This window comes from Tachypleus tridentatus, chromosome 7 (assembly GCF_004210375.1).
Source record: "Tachypleus tridentatus isolate NWPU-2018 chromosome 7, ASM421037v1, whole genome shotgun sequence".
NCBI lineage: Eukaryota > Metazoa > Arthropoda > Merostomata > Xiphosura > Limulidae > Tachypleus > Tachypleus tridentatus.
In genome coordinates, this window is record NC_134831.1 from 182,908,487 (window position 1) to 182,931,078 (window position 22,592).

Sequence of the window (22,592 nt, forward strand, 5' to 3'; positions counted from 1 at the left end):
TAAATTAGGGATGGCTAGCGCAGATAACCCTCGTGTAGCTTGGCGCAAATAAAAAAACAACCAAAAACTAAATAGCTCAAGGTTATGTTTCTAACGTCAACAGTGTCAATTAGTACATTTAATTGTCGTGTTTAGTTACACTAAGTACCTGATAATACCATGTTAACGGCAGTGAATCTTTGTTTTTATTTTATTTTTATTTTATATCTTATTTGTAAAAATGTAGTTTTGTATCATTTAGATTCTTCATTTAATTTATATTATTCAATTTAAAAGCATGAGATAGCGCATTTAGTATACGGAAAGTGTCTCACCCAAATATTTTATTATAGTCTACTTTTTTAATTACATTTTGTTTTTCTAAAACATTTCAAGTTTATTTGTTTCAAAGTGAGAATATAACTAGGTAAGAAATATGGTAATTATGACTTATATTTTTGAAGATAAGAAATTACACATTGTTGCAAAAGCTTCGGTACATTGTTACATAAAATTAGCATCTTATTAGAAAGAAATGTTCTATTTCAATAAAACAACTCTCAAACACATTTTTAGTCGAATACAGGATACTAATATTTTTCAAAATAATGATTGTAAAGTACAAAAGATATGCAAGAAAAACAGTTTTGTTTGAACACAAAACAAAAAATATGACAATTCAATTCATGTAAAGAAACTCTTAGAGCAATTGAAACACTGTTAAAAAAAACGTCTTGAATATTTATAAATTAGAGAAACTGGTGCTTAACGTCGTTTGGTTATCGCATTCAAGTCTTATAGCTATAATTGTGCATAATGTATGCATCTTATGCTTTATCGAAGCAACTCCAAATTTCGCAAAAAAACTCGGTATTTAGGAATGCAACATCAAAAGTCTGTTTTCAAGCGAAAGTCGGTGATCATGAATGTGAGACATTATCGTGGATTCGGCGCATTTAACCTTTGCACAGTTGCATTTATAACTTATTAGTACTAGTTCTGTAGTACTTATTTTTCCCAATACATCGTTGATATAGGGTCAGGTTCTATTCTGTGCACTTTCCACACAAGAATTTGTACAATACGCCAGACAGACAGTACAAATGTATACTGGGTCTCTAAAAGAGTACGAAAGTCTGTTTTGAGTTTTTCTGTTGCAAATGTGACCTAAAAACCACCCATTCTGCCAGTGAAATTGCTGCATCCACGTAGATACAGGAGAACTTGTTTTCGGCCTCTCAAGCATTTCACCAGAATCGTGAACCTAGTGGAACGGAGCACGCAGGTTCACTTTGAAAGCACGTTTCGTCTGACGAAGAAATAGCTTACAATGTTACACCTCGTGTACACATGTACTTAGACGTATATAAAATTAACTACAGGCACTGGATAGCTTTCAATATTACTAAATATTTTCCTTACCTTAAGATACGAGTTCGTTATAAGAATGACTGCATCTCTTAGAAGATATGGTGGAGTGTCTTCCGCTGGTACAGCGGTAAGTCTCCGGATTTGTAACCTTAAAATCAGGGATTCGATTCCCCTCGGAGCACTAGGAAGATAGCCCAATGTGGCTTTACGATAAGAAAGCACACATGTATGGTAGAATACTGCTGACTGGCTATTTTATCTCTGGCCAGTGGTCGATTAAAAATTAGACGTTAGCTTTGCCATAAGTACCCCCATTACGGCGATAAAAATCGAGTTTCAATACCCATGGTGGACAGCGCCCAGGTAGCCCATTCTTTGGCTTTGCATTTAACAAAACCAAGTCATAAAAAGAAATTTAGTCCAGCTATATTAATTATTGTGCCAATTTTTAATTCTAATCTATATAGAACGTAATAGTAACAGATTCGAATAAATGTTTTTTGCACTTATTCCAGTCTATTACCATTAAGTACTATATAGATTATTGTTTATTAAAGTAATTAACAACTATTACTTCTTCTTCACTGTTATTGAAGGAAATGTTAAGAGACGATTGTAATTATTAAAATATCCTCTGATGAGTCAGCGGTAAGTTTACGGACTTAAAATGCTAAAAGTTGGGATATGAATCCCCACGGTAGAGAAAGCGCTTATTGACATTAAAAAAAGTTTTGTAAATGGCACAAATTGTGCATTTCTTTGCACAGTTTTTCCTAATGATTCTGTTTTTCTATTAAACAATTATATTTTAACTTCATCATATTTTAGTACATAGCTCCCCATTGCACCACACACATACAGGCTCAGTAAAAAATGGGAATATTTTAGTAAATACAGTTATTTATCAACTCTGGAATACAATTTTATAATACTAAATATGTTTTTTAAATATTTGTTTAATTCAATTTACTTGTATAGGTAAACTTTCAAATGCACAAATATTCTTAAAGGTGCACAATTTCTAATCAAGGAAAACCCCTGTTTATTTGACATTAAATCAGGTTTTGTAAGTATCACAACTGGTATATTTGTTGACATTAAAATGGCTTTGTAAATAGCACAACTGATGTATTTATTTAAAATTAAATTATCTTTATGAGCTATTTAATTCATTTGCAACGAGTTCCATGATACAATTTTTATATGGGGTCACTAGTTATTGCTTGGTTATATTATCTTCGTTTGTTTGTTTTTATAACGGATCAAGTTGGATAACATAGGCAGGTTTTGGCGTATCTCTTCTTCATTAAAAACATAACATTTATAACTGCAACTGCATAAAACAAGATTCTTTCGCAAAGCAGGTTTTTTACCTGGCAAGATCATGGACTTGTAAATAAACAGAAAAAAAAGTTAAAAACCAAAAACCCAACAACAAAATACGCACAAAAAAAAATGAAACACGAAGCATCCACCATAGCTATCTTCTAGAGATTTTTCCTGTCTGGGACGCTTACCATATAAAGCAAACAGTAATACCTTCCTAACGTATCTAACTACAGCTAAATTATACATATAACATTTTAAATTTGAACGGCAATTTACGGAGTGCTCGAGCTAAATGTTGAGACACTTAAGCTTCAAGCATAGCTATACCTAATTTAGAACTACTAAAAACGAAGGGAGATATCAATTAGCAAAACTCCAACTAATTCGACTACTTATAATCGAATGGTAGGATTGATGTAACAGCTATGACCCCCAAAACAACCGAAAGTACGTCGCAGTTTTAACCTTGGACCTGTAATCCTAACCAGTAAGCTATGCCATCCCCATCTACAAAGCAGAGTGTATGATAAATTCCTAATCTAACATTAATTTAACAAGTGCCAAATAACAATATAGTTCGATGAAAACTATTTAATTTCCATCATACATGTTTTCATTTACGAAACTGGCATCACAATTGTAAAGTCACAGTGATTAAATGTGTTGATTTTATGTGTATTAGAAGGTTTTGTGCTTATAAAGAGATGATCAGTGTAGCTTTCGTGCTTTGAATTTACCATTTTTGTTGAATTTTCAAATGAATTAAATAATCATGTATGCATTTAGTTTGGTTACTAAGTGCTTTGCACAATTCTTTATTTTAGAAATTTTGAACCTAATCCAAACGTATTATGAACAAGTGCTTTGAAATATTAATAGTATTATGTTTAAAAAGTAGTGTTCAAATCATGGATTAGCATAGTCTAATCGTTACATCTTTATGTCCACTAACTGTTTTACATTGTGAAGTATTATATTTCATTCTAGTAGTACTTTGTATGTTATATACTCATGTAAAAATTAATTATTTCTATATCTATTATGTCTATATTTGAATAGACATGCTGAAAAACAGAAGGACCGATTGATTACGTGTATATTAAAAAGTAATACTAGTTTCTATGAACGCTTGATTTTGTAAAATAGAAAATAAACGTCATTTTTATTATAAAATATTACATTAACACAGATCGTGTACTTGTTTCCTAAATTCATAGGTAACGTCAGACGTACCAAGTGTGACTATCACAGGAACGGTAATTCTTATTCAAACACAGCAGAGACGTAATCTCGATATACTACCTGAATTAGCATTGAAGGATATTTACGTCTACATAAGAGCTCAACTTGTAGCATTACACCTTTGTTTTGTGGGAAGAACATAAGTGACTTCAACAGAGAAACTAAAGGCCAGATGGTTAAAGCACTCGACTTGTAATCTGAGGGTCATAGGTTCGAATCGCAGTGGCACCAGACATTTTACGTTTTAAGTCGTAAAGGCGTTATAATATGACGTTAGTTAATGTGATTATTGTGATGGTAAGAGTAAACTGTGGGTGGCGACGATTAGCTGCCTTCCCTCTAGTCTTAAACTGCTAAGTTATGAACTGCTGACGCAGAGAGCTCTCGTGTAGCTTTGCGCGATATTCAAAAGAATAAAGGTAACAAGAAATTAATTAACATCTTTTTGGACTGCGCGTTTTATGAAAACTATCCATACTCAAAATGATATTAAATGAATAATAAGGTAGAAAATGCGTGGCGTGATAGTATATTTATACATAGTAATTTTAAGCCTAGTAACACATTTTTTAAAGTAAACCTTAATATCTATTTTAAGTTGTTATCTTGACTTGGTACTAGTGAGTAGGTTTTACTTACTTATAAAAGTAATTTATCAATTTTAACATTTAGCTTGAGTTTGTTTTCTGTTAAAAATTATTATTCAAGACGACAAGTTTATAAATTCAGTTATTATTACTAGTCTATTTGTTTGCAGTTAACAATCTAACAACAATCCGTAAAATCTATCGCGTCAGAGTCTGAAGCATGTGTCAGATTTAAAAAAAAACAGCTGTCTAGAAAGAATCTCTTTCATTACGGAGTCTGTAAAACATATTTGATAATTGGAGGAAATTAATATTATTTTTTGGGGGATTATCAGTAATGCATTTGCTGAGAAGATATTTCTGTATAGAGGGATGCCATTTTCCCAATCATTAATACGAATTTGCTTGCAATTTGCTAATTGGTGTTAGGAAAACATAAGTTAAAAATATTGACTTATTGTATTGATCCTTAGTTATTTGTTTAATTATTAATTAGTGATTCGCATTGTTGAAAATAATAATAACATAAATTATAATGTTGTAAAACGGCAGAGGTCGCGGGTATCACTCATTATTTCTGCCGCTTCTAAGTTGAAAGCATTCTTTGGTTGAAAAGTATTAAAAGGTGTAAAACAATAGTCTTAATACTTTCACAATGAGTAAAGCTCATCCACCAGAACTCAAAAGGTAAGTTATATAGTTTTTTTTATTTTAAATACTTGATATATATTTATGACACACATCCACCACGCGAATTACAGTAATATTTTAAATTTTCTTGTGCAGTGCTAGGCCTAATCTTATAGTACAAATAACGTTACTATAATTGTACAAAGGTGAATGGGTGTTTTGTGTTTTTGGAAGACGCTTTCCTTTCATAAAGCAAGCGTTCTTCCATACTAATTTGTATGTACATAGTTGAATGGTAAATCTATAAATTATCTTTACAAAATGATGCATAATATTTGCAAATTCCCTTGAATAAGTTTCGTTTCTTTTAATGACTGCATATACACGTGTATACGTAGCAAAGAAATATTTTTATTTTAGAATTTGCATTTTTCTGTAGAACTGTTGACTGTTTTTTCACTGCTTTAAGTAATTGTAAATATGTGTAATAACTGGAGTAACTTAGAATGTTACATGTATATGCTATTGAATATTCTGTTGAAACATTTGGAAATTCCCAAATTGTTTTTTTTTCATATCTATAAAAATATTAGATTTAGAAGGAACATGTATTTTAGAAATAAATAATAAAAGCAATGCTATTAGTTCAGAAATATTCATTTTGTTTAACCTTGTCAGTGTCATCAAATATAGATTTCAAACCTTTTTATTTTTCAGGTACATGGACAAGAAATTGTCGTGTAAGTATTTTTATCCATGGTTAATACTGCAGAGACAGTTGTTATTTAAGAAGTAGGTGTTTTCTACTGGAAATTTGTTGATGTTCGAGCCATGAAGGGTTTGTGATTTGTCTGTAATGATTATTAATCAACTCAAATGTTTGTTATATCTCCAGAAATTTAACAGCCACCTAATCCATCAGTCAGTCTTGAATATTTTACTCAAACAGTTCCTGATATTAGAGATTCTTTTTGTAATTTGTTAAACAATCACTGAATCTTTTGTTTTTTATGGAGGGGTGATAGAGTTTCAAAATTACTTTATGCAACCAGTTTTTGAATGATTAACTGAAATATGGTAGCACTGACAAAAAGTACTATGGTTATGTTGTAATAATGTATAAATTGTTTCTGTAAATCTTAAGTATGGGAGATTTTATTATTAAGTTACTAATTATGTATCACTACTTCAGTATTGGGTAGTATTTAGTTCGAGAAATTACTGACACGTTTATCTCTCGAGACTTTCTTTTTCATTGTATTACAGGAATTACAGTAAGAGCTTAGCATATTTTTCATTGGTTTGTTAAGCACAGTGTTACATGAGGGGCTATAGGAACTGTACCTAGTACAGGTATTGAATCTCAAACTTAAGCATTACCTGCTCTTATGCTACATTTGAGCCATTTGGAGAGAAACAGGCAAAATATTCAGTAATATTCTGAAAATAAAATTTAAAGTACAATGCAAAACTTCTATAAAAATATCTATTTTAAAATGATGGCGGAAAGTAATTTGAATTAGGTGAATATGGAAAATGGTTGGAAAAGATTTTGTTCTTCAAGGCATCACTCATGTTTCTATAAAATGGTAATTTTATTGCATCTATTAAATTATTTTGTGACCAACCCAGTACTTTTGTGTTTTAAACTTTTAAATTAGCAAATTAATCTGACAAGTACTTTTAACACAGAAATCTGGATGCATAATAATACACTCCAACGTTTAGATCTATTGCTGTAATTTATTAGTTTTCCTTTGATTTTTACAAGTACACCAACCATTTTTACTCACCGTGACAAATGTTGTTAAAATGTTAAAATCAAAACTTAAAAAATTCACATAGGGACATTGACACTCATCGAAGTTGTAACAGGAAGTAGTGTGTTTAGATAAGAACTTCAGTCATCAGTTAGGGTTAGTAATGTTTTGTTAGTATAGCAGTCTTACGAGGAGGTTGGCACATTTGTAAAGATTTAAAGTATTTAAATATGTGAACATGCTAATAATTTAACAACAATATCACACATTGAATAAATTCCATGACGTGAACAACCAAAGGCCACAATGTTTTCAAGGTTGTCCTTTATAAAACATTGTATAGGGTGAACTGAAAAGTTAATAACTGCTGTTTCTGTTTGGTATAAGTAAGAAATGAAAGGTTAAGAGAAGCTTTGTGTTAAATTTAACAGCTCGGCCATACAACTTTGGGTATATTAGACATGAAAGGACTTTGTATAACCAAAATTACATCATTATTATATAATTCTTTTTTACATAGAAGAGATATAATCCCTTGGACTAAAGTGAAATATGCTTTTCATATTGTTAAAACCAAGTCTGTCATGGATAGTGTTAAACTGTACAAAATGATTCAGGATATATTGTATGTATTGTTAATAGAACTAAAACTAAACGGCTATCTGTAAAACTGTGTTCACAGTATTTTAGTTTCTGTGGTCATACTGTAACATTAACTTGAGTTCATAAGGAAGGAAGAACCAGTAATACAGAAAAGTAAGATGGTAGTGAATGTTTTTGTTAGAAAAGATGAGACTTTTTAAAAATAAATTTTATAGCTAAGTGATGAAAGTACAAAATATTGTAAACAATTTCTATTGAATAAAGTTTGTGTATAGCTAAAAGTTTTCACGTTTAGTGAGACTTAACGGAGCCAGAACTGTGACTGGTATTCTACGAGGGTTTGATCCTTTCATGAATCTAGTTATTGATGAAGCTGTTGAAGAAACTAAAGGTGGAGAAAAGCATAACATTGGAATGATTGTAAGTAGATATCTGGTGAGATATGTCTTCAGTTACTTCAGTTATATAATAAGAAAGTACAAGGTGATAGAAAATAAACACAACCATTGAGGCCACTCTCAGATTAAAAAAATATGTGTAGCACTGTTTTAATGACAAAAGGCTTTAATTGTAAGCTGTACATGATATGAGGTGTATTTTATGTAAACAAAGTGCCATATTACAGAGTAATAAGGTACATGTGGTGACAATAAACTTGGATTGTATATATATAAAGAACTAGATATCAGGACCTTATTGGAAGATAGCGTGCATATGGACAACGACAATGTAATTAATCCTTATAGTTGTTTCTTGTACACCCACTGTTTAAAAAAATAAATATGGAAACTAACCCTTTATTTTTAAGGAGATAAGTGTTCTCTTTTAAACTCCAGACCTCATTACTTGTAGATAGCTTATTCCATAAACCATCACCCACTTAAATAAATGGTACAACTCAAGTTTAGCTTGACATTTTGAAATCATAAGGTTGTGTTATTTTTAGAAGGTAGCATGAAAATTAGAAGCCTATAATTACTGTTAATAGATTTTATCCAATAAGTGCAGTGAGCAGAAAACTTAAACATGGTGTAGTGTAACAAGCATTTTTTATTTAAATTAATAAATGCTTTTTTTGGCATTTATGAAAGTTTTTTAATTTGAAATCTTTAGATACAGAGAGCTTTTGTAAAATCCTAGTATTTTTCTTCATATTTTAATTCATGACTGATAGAAAGTTTCTCTTTAATAAAATTAATAAATATAAGTAATGAGATAAATAATTCTGTATTTATAAAATCTTGTAATGATACATTCATATATCTTCATAAGATTAAAAACAAATTTATCAGGGAGGAAAGGTGTATATTTTGTTGAAATTACTGTAACTAGGTTTATTTGAAATTTTTATTTTTTAATCACTAATTTTAAATTAGAGGGAGCTACTTGTACAGGTTAGAATTAAGAACAGTAGTTTATCTTGTGAATAGGTGTAGCACAAACAGTATTGATCTCTATTAGCAGATTAATGTAGATTTTATCACATGTAAAAAGTCCTTACATTTTTTAGAATTAAGGTATAGTCCTACCTTGATGTACTTATGAGCTGCTAATATGTAACATGTTGGTTTTTTTCCCCCTTTAATATTTCAAAGTAATATGTGCAAAGAGATGTTTTCTATTGAGTTTATTGTCATTCTGGGTGAACTAATGTCAACATAATTATTGAGAATTTTTAATAACATTACCTATTATAGGTTGTTCGGGGTAACAGTATTGTTTTACTAGAAGCCTTAGATCGGGTTGGCTGACAGGAAAGGATATTGCAGTATATCATGGATTATATCATAGTCTTTTAAGTTTTGATCAATATGTTTAAATATTTCATCTTGTTTTTATATACCAATAAAATTTTGTGTGGAAATTAGTTTCTCTGTCTGTTAGTATAAGTACTAATCATGTCTGAAATTGACATTATGGCTGTAGCTGTGTTAACCAATGCGTGCTTAACTGTCATAATGCAGTTTATTTTGTACGAGTATATAATATGGAGTCTCATTTAAAATTTACGTCGTTGCATTAGTTTTAATACTGTACACATAATTAAAGTCTGGATTTTTAGAATTTTTTTAAATTGTTGTATAAAATTAGTGCAATGTTAATGGCATTTTAAATAGCACTGTCTTTTGCTCAATACCAGAGCCCATTAGGGTTAGCTTTTAAGATAGTTTAATTACTAACAATAGTATCTAACACTTAATGGAGCACACTCCCACAACTTAATAGAAAAGTTTTATAGTGTATTACCCAATAAACATGACTTTCTAACTTCAAAACTGCTAAAACCTAACATTTTGCTGAAACAGTTTAATAGGTACTACACATTAAGGATGTGTATATGTAACTAGTTCTTTTGCTTGCCACCAGGAACTTTTTTTATACACAAGTTTCAACCTTAAATAAATTTGTATATCAAAATTTTGAGAAAACTGGGGATAAAGTGGTTAAGATCTACAGAATGGACAAAAGTACATCTGTCATTTAGATTTGTGAAAAGTGAATTGAAATAAAGTAACATAATTTTTTTTATAAAGTCAATCACACTCCAGGAGAAGAAATGTTAAACGTGGATGGGTATTGTGTTAAGACTGATTGGTATCAAATTGTTATTTTGTTCAGACATGTTAAAAGACAACACTAAACAGAACATGATGATAATGAGTTTATTTACAATCAACTGTTATTTCTGTCACATAATGAAGATGAATGGCAAGTTTTTATTTGTATAAGAATAAAACAACAAACTACTAGTTTTGTTACATGTATACTTATGTTCTTTCACTTTAAATACTTAAGTGACTTGACTAAACTTTTACCAAATAAGCTAAGTCTATTCACCCTTAGTTAATATCAGAACATGTGTACTACAGTACAGCTAATATCTTTTAAAATTCAAAATATAATACACATTATTTTAGTCAACAGCTCCTTACAGAATAACTTCAGATCATAATTAAACTTAGGTCCCCTGGTAGAACTGTATTAATTTATTCCACAATCCTATGAAAACTGTTTTGGAATATTTCACTTCAGTAAAAGCTCTGTTAGTCAACAACATTAATGCTATAGTTTGTTTGTACTGGTGTTAACATTCACCCCCATGAATAAGAGAACATCTTCCATTAACAGCTTTACTGGCTGGGTTTGAGGATGTTACAGTACATTTATTAACAACTTAACTCTAATATGATCCTTAAAACTCAATTTTTATTAGAGGTTTAACTGTACTTAGAAACAAACAAGTCATTGGACTTCTAAGGAGCACCAACTATTGCATAAAAAGGCCTATGTTATACAGCAATATATTATATTAATGCCTGTTACGTTAGTGTCCACACATTTTTTGCATAGTTTAGGAGCATGGAAGCAGGTGGACTGTGTGAGGTATGCCTAGGATGTGGTAGTTTAAACTGGCAAACTATTTTGCACCTTCTCACTCCCTAATTCCAAATGTATCATGTGTGAAATTGCACATGTATTGCTCAAATGTTAAGTGAAACATTTAAAGTCATTCTTGTATCTTATTGTGGTATATGATCCTTCTACTACTGCTCAAGACATGTAGAAACCTTTTGTTACTGAACTCTCAACATACCAGGGATGAGGCATATAGTACAGGTGTCATTCATGTTTCTTTGATTCTCAGTAAGATTAACTGAGAGAGAGATTCCAGTCCTGTGATTTGAATATATAGTGAAAAATTACTGTTATCCAACTACTCATGAATACCAAACAATTTCAAAACGTGTTTTTGATGTACATTATTCAATGGAATAGTTTGTTAGCTATGGTTGGCATTAGTTGAATGTTTTAAATAATTTAAATATAACATACTCAAAAGAAAAATAAGGATACATCTCAGACAATAATCTTCATCAGAAAACTTGAGCAGTAACTGTTTATCGACTAACACAATATGTAACTAAGGAAGAATGTAGACCAACACAATGTGGCCATTTGTTTATTACTTACATAAAGTTTTAATACAGCTGGCCATTAATCAGTTATCAACTAAAACAACTTGGCCCTGAAGTATTCATGAACTAATGAAGAAAGAAGCCATATAATCTGGCTAGGTATCACTTATAAACTGCAGAAGGCTAACTATACAAAATTTGATTAATATTTATTTACAGATTAAAGTAACTGTGACATTAGCATACAACCTGGCTTGTAACAACAACACTGACTCCAGTTGTAAGCTGAAGCACTGGCTGTATATATCCATTTATTACATGAACCAGTAGCTATAAATGATCATAAACTACAAACTAAAATGTAAAAAAATTCTCTTGCCCTTAATCAGTTATAACCTAAATAAAATTGGACATTCACCTACAAACAACAGGTATCAAATGAAGGAAATTAAGCATATCATTTACACAGTAATTGGTTGAGAATACAGTGTACAGTCCAGCCAAGTTCTAAAAGTTAAGTCTAGTGGATAACAATCACGTTTCCTTTAAAACTTAGGTTGAAAAGGCAGTTCTCGAAATTTTCGGGTACCATTGTGGATGTACTGAACAGTGTTGTATAAATCATCTAATTCAAGGAAATAACTAACAAATCAAAGGTTTACTAAAGAATACAACTTGGTTGCAAGCTATATTTTCAGTATTTTAATTTAGGTATTAATTAAAGGATGCAATGCTACGATCAAGTAAGTTTATGAAGATAATCCTAGAATGTTTGTAGCATTAATGATCAAGAGATTTTGTGAAGTGTCTAGAGACAAGACTATTATAAATATGAAAATTAGTGAAGCACTGAGTCAAGTTTTCAGTTAGCAGAGTGAAGTATTTGGATTAATGGAAGATGTGGTGAATGTTTAGCTACTTAGCATGAAATTGTACAACGTTTTGTATATTAATCATAGTATAAATCAGTGAATAAATTTGTTAAAGTGAAAGTTATTTGTGAACTGAGGCATACATTTTGTAGCAGTATCTTTTGTTTTGCAATTTCGTTTCTTGTCAGTACACACTGCCCAACTTTAACCACTGAATCAAACAGGTGTAAGCACATCCAAAGAAGCTGCTTTCTAAACAGATCATTAGGTGTTGCACAGTTTTTAAGGAATATATACTAGGAAATAAGGGTATCACATACTGCTGAAACATCACAACCACTTCCATTAAAGTCGCAGTGGGGACTAACAGCTCTGTATAACCAGATAAGTTTACATTTATGTAAACTAGTCAAATCAAGAAAACAAGTCACCACTGCATTCCCAATTTAGACCATTAAATAGATGTAAAAGAACCTCACTGAATTTAGAGTGTCCCCAGGTAACATCCAGCCAACTTTTCCTTACCAATGAACAATTTCTTCAAGATTAATATTTTGTACACCTAAGTCAAGAAAGTGTTCTATGATAAGTTACACAAAATACAAAATTTGTTTTTCAGAAGGAAATGAAAAACTAAGTTACCTTGCTAAGCACTAATTTTAACATTTTTCCCTTCCATTAAGTACAGAAATGACAACAAAAACTGATGAAAGGAGCAGTACTGTAACAAAATTTATTAAGACATTAAGTTTAAGATGTTTATTTGGTTCAAGAAAGTAATACCACTAATACAAACTAAGCCAGATACCCATACAAATTAGTGTAGCTACAGCTGTATGTTATAAAAATCCTGAAAATTTAAACAAAAATATGATAGTGAAAAAATGTTTTTTTTTTTCAATTACTGAGTTAAACTTGTTAAATAGACCTTTGACACTAAACTTTCAACATGTGTATAGAACATAAAATTCTGAAAACTTTGAATACAAACAACTAAAACATTTTTATATCTTGCATTAGGTTTAATGCAAAGTCTGCCAGAAGGATGATTCTAGTTAATGTTTTAAAATAATGATAAATACAACATTTATACTTTCTGGTGTAATACCTTAGATATTCAAAGTAGTAACTTAATAATTACTAATATTACAAAGACAAAATTCACTAGAAGTACAATAAACACTAAGTAATAAAAATCATATTTCCAAGTCACAACAGCTGTACAACAACACCAATAACAATAATTTCTTAGAATGACCAAGGAAAAACTGGCCACATTATGATTTGTGGCCATGCACATTTTCATTGAGGTTGATCAGTAACCCCTAGAGATAGATACTTGCACACTTATGTTTTCATAAAACGACAGAGCCACAAAAATGCACACTAAAACAAGAATGATGCTCCATACAGAGTTATATTTTATCAATGTTTGAAAAGTATTACACACAGATTGGATGAAGAGTAATTACTTTTTTAAAAATTATAAATTACCAAATTTTTAATAAATATCTTCTTAGGTGTTATAAATTTAGCCTTAATTAATCTTGGTGTTCGTGTAATATTTCATTTTCTACAACAGAATTTTCATTCGCATTTTCTGGGTGAGATTCTTCAAACTCTAGATTATACAAGGTCTTATGACACAGTGGACATATGTCCTGTAAGTACAGCCATTTTCGTAAGCAAACACCATGGAAGTAGTGGTTACACCGAGTAATTCTAGCATTATTTAGCTCCTGGTAACAGATAGCACAAACATCATCAAAGTTTCTCAATTGGTCTTCTGAGGCTTCCGGCAAGGAATTAATCTTCTTCACAGCAGATTGCCGTTTCATGAAAACCTTCCACCCAGATTTTGCCTGCAGCCATATATTGAAATAAGCATGAATGCACATCATAAAAGCTCTGATTGTTCCACCTGACTCAAACAGTAGTATCCATGCACCATTGAAGAAAAGAAATATACCAAAGATGAACTCTATGGTGTTGCCGGTTGCACGTATATAGTACACATAGTCGTCTAGTTTTTCCCAGAATGTATTGCGGTAAGCATCGATCATGAAGAGTAAATAGACCAGGAGAGAAATGACTACTTTAATCACGACTTCAATACTAAATGCAGAGACAGCAAGGAGCCACGTGCTTATGGTGTGTTTGCTCCACAGATAAGCAAGAAACCAGCAGGGGAAAACAATCAGGAAGGCACAAACAGTGAGAGCACGACCATGCTTGTTGTAAGATGTATTTTTGGAGGCACTCAACGAGAGTAGAAGAGGGTTAACCATATTGTGAACAAAGTGCATAATTGCAGTAAAGAGAAGGCATATGTTCCGGTAAAGCCGCTGGAATCTCTTTTCAGGTTCCATTCCTGTTAGGCCTGTTTGTAAAGCAAGAATAAAAAAGAGAATGGCAGAGACAGTTCCAATACTCCTATCTTCTGGGTCTTCTAGATGTAGAAAACATTGCATGCTGTATCCAATATAGTGAGAGATAGAAGAAACCACACTTGTCATTCCGAGGACTGCCACAAGAGTTTCACAGCCTCGAATCAGCAGTTCTTTTGTAATGATGTAGGAATTGTCAAATAACATGCTAAACACACTACCAGTGGCATTAGTTCCATGGAAAGTGTCTGCCAGGAGTAACACTGCTTGTTCTATTACTCTAGTTAGCCAGAAGACTCTTAAAACCTGTGGAACTTGCAGTCTTAACCACTGGTTTTCAAGCAACATGTATAAGCCATAATGTTTGATTACATCATTACACCACTGAAACTCGCTTATAAGAGTTTCCACAATTAGTCTTCCATGACTTAACAATGATATGAAAATGTATAAAAATGCTACAGCAGATGATAACAGTGGTGTGCATTGGAGAACAGAAGCAGGGAAAGGTAAAAGACTGATTATTGTAGGTCCTATGAAGGATAGTCCAACTATTCTCTTAGGTGGGATATTCTGAAAAGAGTTATTAGAAAAACAGAATACCATGGCCAAGAAAACTTGCAGCAGGTAGTTTCCACCAAACTTCAGAAAAGCCTGAAGGTTTATGTTCAAAAGTTCATAACCAACATTACTATTTTTTTCTCCGAGACCAATTGCATACTTCATGTACTCTTCATTACCAATGTACGACCACAAGATGACTCCAGTTGATGCTAACCATAAGTAAACTGAGAGCAATTGCTTGGTGTTCAGAAGAAACACGAAAAATGCAGCACAGAAACCTACAAAATGTGAAAAATGTTTTTAGGAATATAATACTAAAGCTCTGATTTCAAACTAATGTTTATTAAACTAGATTTTCACATCAGTCAAAGAAATACTTATATTCATTAAAAATATATAAAAATTATACAGAAAGTTTTATTTTCAACCTTAATGTAGTCCAAATAAGCCAATATATTGTTTGTAATCAACTAAATATTTCAATAATAAAGCCATAAAAAACTGATACATTTGCTCAGTTAGAGATTCAAGATTAAAAGTACAGTTAAAGAACTTTGAAAGCCACTAATTTCTTATATTTACTTGAAAGTACTGTTACAGAAAGCATTCATAGTTCAATATACATGCACACACAAGTAGAATAAACAATAACATGTCACATAGGGAAAGGATAAGATAATTTTAACTTTGTATCAGAAATTTCAGATAATCTATTAAGTATTTCTGTTTTAGCTTTAAAAACAAAACACAAAAATAGCCATACAGGTTTTTATTTTCATAATTATTTTCCTTTTGTCTTTGTTACAAGAACTGAATGCATACTGTTTTTATAATTCTTAAAATTTCACATACATTATATTAATTCTATAAGCGATGCAAGTATGAATATGAAGTACAGAAAATATCAAATGTTTCTTAGAAATCAATTCCAAATGAAACTGATAGAAATGAATTATGAAGCACTAATAATTACTGCACAAATATTTATAGAAATACATTTTTAAGGATCTTTTAAAACATAGTATACACACACACACACACACACAACGTGCGTTTGCTAGTCACCTGAAGAATAAAGAGAAAACCAAGTCAATACAGATCCATCAACATCAATGGTATCTTGATCTTCTGTCGAGTTAGATACCACTGCCTGGTAGTCATCTTTTTCAGGTTTGTACGGTGAAAGTCCCAAGCGAGCATTCAATAAGGCATCCATGATAAATACTGGAGGAACTCTGAGCACGACATTCAGCAAAGACCAGACTTTTGATTGTAGGGACATGACGATACAAAAACTAAAATAGTACAGACATTCCATGTACGTTAAAATATTAAATTTGAAAAATAAATATTAACATTCAATTTACTGACTTATCTATACACCCTTTACTGGTTACTACTAATGGGATCCATGCATTAATAAATGTCATGATTCCAATAGTTAGAACACTCAGTTTTCTAAATCACTCGTTTTCTGTCTGAAATCCAATGAGAACCCACACAATAAGTATTCAAAATAACTCATTTCCTGTGTAAAATTTATTGAAGATCGACACAAGTATTTGAAATCATTCATTTTTCTGGATAAAATTCATAAAGGACCCACACAATAAGCATTTTCTGGATAAAAAGCAGTCAGTAAATTTATAGAAACATCGTCTTAATTTAAAGTAATTAGTACTATAGTATATTTGTGTCAATTAAAAAAATATTTTAAACTAATAAAACCAATACAGTCTTTTCTAAGAACTGCTCACACTTCACAGATCTGTTATGGAAGGTTAAAACCATAACCAATATTTTTTAGATATAGTACTGAGCTTGAATAAATGGACCATTAAAAGCATGTAGCTACATTTTACTAATATTCTCAATACGGAAATAATATATTGCCAGAAAGATTACTGATTTCTAAACAATTGTTTTTCAATACAACAAACAAAATGCAAGATGAACAGTATATGTTTTATATTCTTTTGATTAACATATGCTATTGTTATGTTACTGATATTCAGCTAAAGTAAAATGGAAGCAATTTAAGCATTATGAAACTATTTTGAAACAGTAGTAAATATCCCATTTGTTTTTATGATAAAATTGAAATTACACCCCAGTGACACTTAAATTTAATATTTAGTTTCATATTAAAAAAAAAAAAAAAATGCAAAAAAATTGAAATAGGTCATTTTATATTTAAGAAATCTGTTATCAAAATTTAGCATTCCAAATTTTGATGACCGAGTAATATTGTGGTGCTATGTGTAAAAGTAATTCAAAACTTGTCAGATCCCAAAAATGTTTTACCATTTATTATAATACTAAAGATACCATGTTTAGTTACGAAGTAATTATTTTCTCTATTACAACTCCAAGTTTCATGTCTTTTCTTATATAATAAGCAATAACATTATTATTAAACAGGGGTTCTGCATATCTGATCAGTCAATGAAAATTTTAAATGGGTAATTCCATGCAATTTCTTACAATATGACTTAAGACAAATATATAATAATGACTTCTAGTTATTTTGTAGCCTAGCACATAATATAACTAACTTTAAAGTTTATTGGAAAATTTCTTTGAGATCTTACCTTTAATATTTAGAACTTTTTTGATATAATCTAACAAACAACTTGAGATTTTAGCCAATTATGTTCAAGTTTTAATGGCATGCTGTCTGATGGTATTAGCAAAAGTAATTTAAATTATTAATATCACATATCATTATTACCAATTCATTGGATAACACTTAATACATTTTTCTTGTAACACTGAAATATTATACTTAGCTATACACTAACTGGCCACTTTTTACAACCCTTTCCACATTCAGAACAAGGATATCTACCTTCAGAGAGAGCTTGATAAGTAAAACCCATCTGTGATGATGAGAAAATCCACTTGTAGAAAAAAAATACATGTAAAAACAGCTGGTGCGGTCAGAGAAAGCTCTATGTAGAGGAGCGAAGAATGTTTCTTGGATACGGTTGAAACATTGTTTACTCCTCTGCACAAAACTTTCAACCCATACCAGCTGTTTTTACATATATATATAAAACCTGGCTATGAGGAGCACTGTAATAAAGTTTATTTTTGACCAGCTGTTCAATGACATCCATCATCAAGTCTGGCAATTTAAAAAAAATTAAGTCAGCTATTAGGAAAAACAGTGTCTGACAACTACTGGTAACTGACCATGGAAAAAGTTAAATGGATCGAGTTATAAGGAAGGCACCTACAAGTGACAGACTACATCATGGTTGAGCGTTTCCTTTAAAAACATGCCATATTATGTATGGTAACTCATACCGACACTGAATAAGAAATACACAAACCCGTCATCTCATGAATTACATTTCACATTTTGTGAACTGAAAATAAAAAATACAAAAGTGATATAATAGCGAGGGGACTTGTTTTTGCCAGTAAACTGATTCCTATTGCAAAGCAAATGACTACTAGTATGCATCTCCACTTGTTATGCAGTTGATCTATAACTAAAATACACTCATTACAAAGAATGAATCCATTACATAAACCTGCATATTTTAACTCATTTTGTGGAATAGACTTATTTAATATTAACATTATACAAAACAGTACATTCCCTACTAATTGTGTCCATGTGAGAAATAAAGACTTTGAAGATAGTAATGCAACAATTCACCATACATCTTGTTCAGAGTTGTTTGAAGAAAATGCTCATGGCCTTTGTACAATCTTCTTTAGCTAACACACAATTTGATTAAATATATTTGAAACAAACTTGAACATTAATTTATGATTAAGTTCATCTTACATCAAATGTGAACAAACTGCAGTCCATAATATTACAGGAACAGGCTTTCAAATTTGAATGAACAAGATACTCCCTTACGTAATGTAGAGTCTACGATACCTCAAGTCCAGAATATTAACACAGAAAACAAAAAAATCTAATTTAGTGTTAGTGGCATGTCAGTGTAATTATTTCTGCTATAGTAACTATTATTTGTTTTAAACTGTATTACACTCAAGAATCATACGTATTTAAAACTGCATTAAAGTATTACAAGTTTAATTTACATTCTCACATAGAATTTAAGAATTTTCTAATCAACAATGTAATTTACTTTTTTAAGGAAAAAAATGTCCCTAACAGCAGTCACTTCTTTAAAATAAATGTACTGACACATTCTCAAGCTTAGTTAATTGTCATTTAGTAGGCCATACAGAAATATTAGTTAGCTGGGTTTAAACGATAGGTAAGTAATATATTTCAACTTCAAAATAAAGATTTAGAAGTTCAATTCTAATACTATCAGATAATTGAATTATATTGCCAACAACTTACCAGAAACTGTAAAAGCGACGACGTCTAACAGCGTGTGTAGCCGACGACACCCAGCTGGTGACGTCTAACTAACACGATGAGTAGCTATAAACCTATTAATATATCTTTTTAAGTTTTTAATTCTTAAAATACAATAAATTGCAGACGTTAAAGCATCAACACAGTCTAAGTTAGGTGCTTTTTCAACTTCACTTTCTGCCGACTACAGTGCCCTAGGCTTATAAATTATACTACACTACTAGTAGGAGTTTAACAATAAACCTATAAACTAGTTTTAATTTTTATTGTCTAAGTTCGAACAAATAGATACAATAAAACGATTTTTCAAGTCTAATACAGAAACACTTAAGTTTAAATAGCTTTGGAAGAGTCTAATTCAGTAATTAATTATTGTTAAGTAACCGCTATTATCCGTTTCCCTACTTCCGGAATATTTTACGCTACGTTAGAGACACCTTTTGACGATTTTAAAATTAGCATTAAAATGAGTAATAAGAACACATTTAAAACATAAAATCAAAGACAAAATACGCCCCAAATCTAAATTTTAATTTAAATAACTTTATAGTCCCATTAAATAAGACTAAAACGATAAATTAAGTTATGTTATATTCGTCTTTTCATTATTAGTGAACTATATAAAAATCAGACGACCTAGAATAAACATGGATGTGTGGTATTTAAGCACACTGATATCAAACAGGTAGCCAGAAATTTCTGCAAAAATATAGGTACAAGAAACGTCAGTAAAAGAATTAATTGCATAAAGAAAACAAAGGAAAAACAAACACAGATGTAAAAAAAAAATATTCACATAAAGCTAGCCATGTTCTTGTTAGTTTCCACTCATGGAATTGCTAGAGTCGGAGAAAGATTTCCAAACATGTTCACATAGGCCAAAGGCCAGGATAATAATCCTTACCAAATTTTCAAGACAAACAAAGGGTTATACTGTGACATTATATAATCTATAGATTACCTACATCAACGAATATTTCAAATGACATGCTGAAAGAAAAAGAGCTTTAACTCGTATCTACTAAACAACTGTCTGAATCAACTCTTAAAACACATTATAAGATTGAAATATTAAAATATACACAATTAGTTTAAATTACCTTAAGCAAAACAAGTTATATACACAACAGAGTCTAAAGATTTTCTTTAGGTACCCACTCAATTATTCAATACATATAAAATTTTGGAAAGAATTAATTCTAGAATTTTTGTGTTTTGCAGATGACCATATATCATTATTAGAAATTAAGTCATATTAATGTCATCAAATTGTATGCAAAAATGAAGAGGAAAAATGAACTTCATGAAAAGGCCGCAGACTTGGTGTTCTCTTTTAACCACGTGAGAAAGCCCATTAAAAAACCGAAACAGTTGAAATAGGATACTTTCTTCAAATAAATGTGATTAAGATTTTGTGTATCTATGTATATATTGAATGTCTAGTTTTGTTCTTATTTTAATAAATATAGTATAAACAGTACAATAACTTTATTCACAAACGTCTTACTTCTCTTGAGTCAATCAAGTACAACGTTCCGCTAAAATATTATAAATAATTAAGGAAATATATGTTCACTGTCTAAGCCGGAAATTTTACTCGCTCCCGTGCGATTCCGCCTTAGACAAGTTTTACTGTTTAGCTTGGGATTAAACTGTATGTATTCTTTCCAAATATTAAGAAATACAGAACTTATTGTATTTATATGTTAATTACCGAGGTATTTAAAAAAATTTCTGTTGTGTTTTTGTTTAAATTTAGATATTTATATTATTGTTTATCTAGAAGAAATTTTGACATAATACGATAGGTGTATTTTAAACAAAGGAATCGGTAAACATTAAAGATATGTGTGTCAAATGTACCATTGTAATAGTCGATAAAGACGTATTATTTCTATCACTTGTATCTTTGCAGAAAAGATTGTTTATGTTAAAGAGCTACTATTTAACTATACAAATTCTTAGGTATAAAAGTACATAACAAACATGCAGAAAATTGAGTTTCGGAAAAGAATACCAGTGAAAATAGTTCATTATCGATAGCTCAAGACAGAAATATAGTAGCCACATTACTTGAAACTTTGTTTTACGAATCTGCTTGTATTTAACCATTAAAACAATTTTCTCCATAAAAGAAAATTCCTTTGTTAGGCCTTAAATCCAAGAAATTTCGTTATTCGAGAATATGTTTATCAGGGACTTTCTATTAACCACATTAACCTTACAACCACATTTCTATAATACGAAATACATCAAATCAGTGTAGTTTTAGGGAATTTTACTTAAACAATTCGGGTCTCAAAAGGAATTTAAATTCTTGCTAGTTTTTCTTTGTATGAAAATCATTTTATTATCGATCATTTAAAATAACATACACAGCAAAAATTCGAACGCTTTGAATAACGTGATCACTGTGTAGCATGTAGCAAACATTACATGATAGAGTAGGTGTGCCAGTCAGCTAAAATTACAATGATGGGTAAAATAGTATTAAAAGTAGAAAAACAAATGTGGAATACATTATATTCCCTAATTAACGAGTCCAGCATGGCCAGGTGGTTAGAGCGCTCGACTCGCAATCTGAAGATTGTGGGGGCATTATAATTCTACGGTCAATCACACTATTTGATGGTAAAAGAGTAGCCAAAGAGTTGGCGGTGGGTGGTGATGACGAGCTGCCTTCCCTCTAGTCTTACACTGCTAAGTTAGGGACGGCTAGAGTGGATAGCCCTTGTGTAGCTTTGTGCGAAATCCAAAACAAACAAAACAAGCAAATCCTATCCTTTGTGAGAAACGAGTTTTGGTTTCTCCCAGTTACTAAGTATTTCAGACAAACTAATTACGGTGTAATTAAAGTGTTTTTTTCTGGGAAGGGGGGGGGAATATTTGCTAAGATAACATATGAAGGTATTTCAAATATCATAATTTGGGATAAGTCTCCAAAGTATATGAATAACGAAACGTCGTGGCCTGTTAGGCAGGGCGTTCGATTCTGTGGGT

At 30.9% G+C, this 22,592-nt stretch overlaps 2 protein-coding genes across 2 annotated transcripts; one reads left to right on the forward strand and one right to left on the reverse strand.

Moving 5' to 3' along the window:
- Positions 1–5,052: 5,052 nt before the first annotated feature.
- Positions 5,053–9,365, forward strand: SNRPG (small nuclear ribonucleoprotein G). The gene is made up of 4 exons (XM_076516075.1): positions 5,053–5,195; positions 5,856–5,878; positions 7,797–7,921; positions 9,199–9,365. The coding sequence occupies exons 1-4, from the start codon at positions 5,164–5,166 to the stop codon at positions 9,250–9,252; spliced, it is 234 nt and encodes a 77-aa protein (XP_076372190.1). The 5' UTR covers positions 5,053–5,163; the 3' UTR covers positions 9,253–9,365.
- Positions 9,366–13,000: 3,635 nt separating this feature from the next.
- Positions 13,001–20,022, reverse strand: LOC143257420 (protein TRC8 homolog). Its single transcript, XM_076516074.1, has 3 exons — positions 19,575–20,022; positions 16,307–16,536; positions 13,001–15,519 (listed from the first exon to the last, which is right to left on the reverse strand). Exons 2-3 carry the CDS (start codon positions 16,521–16,523, stop codon positions 13,832–13,834), a joined length of 1,905 nt encoding a protein of 634 aa, XP_076372189.1. The 5' UTR covers positions 16,524–16,536; positions 19,575–20,022; the 3' UTR covers positions 13,001–13,831.
- Between the last annotated feature and the right edge of the window lie 2,570 nt (positions 20,023–22,592).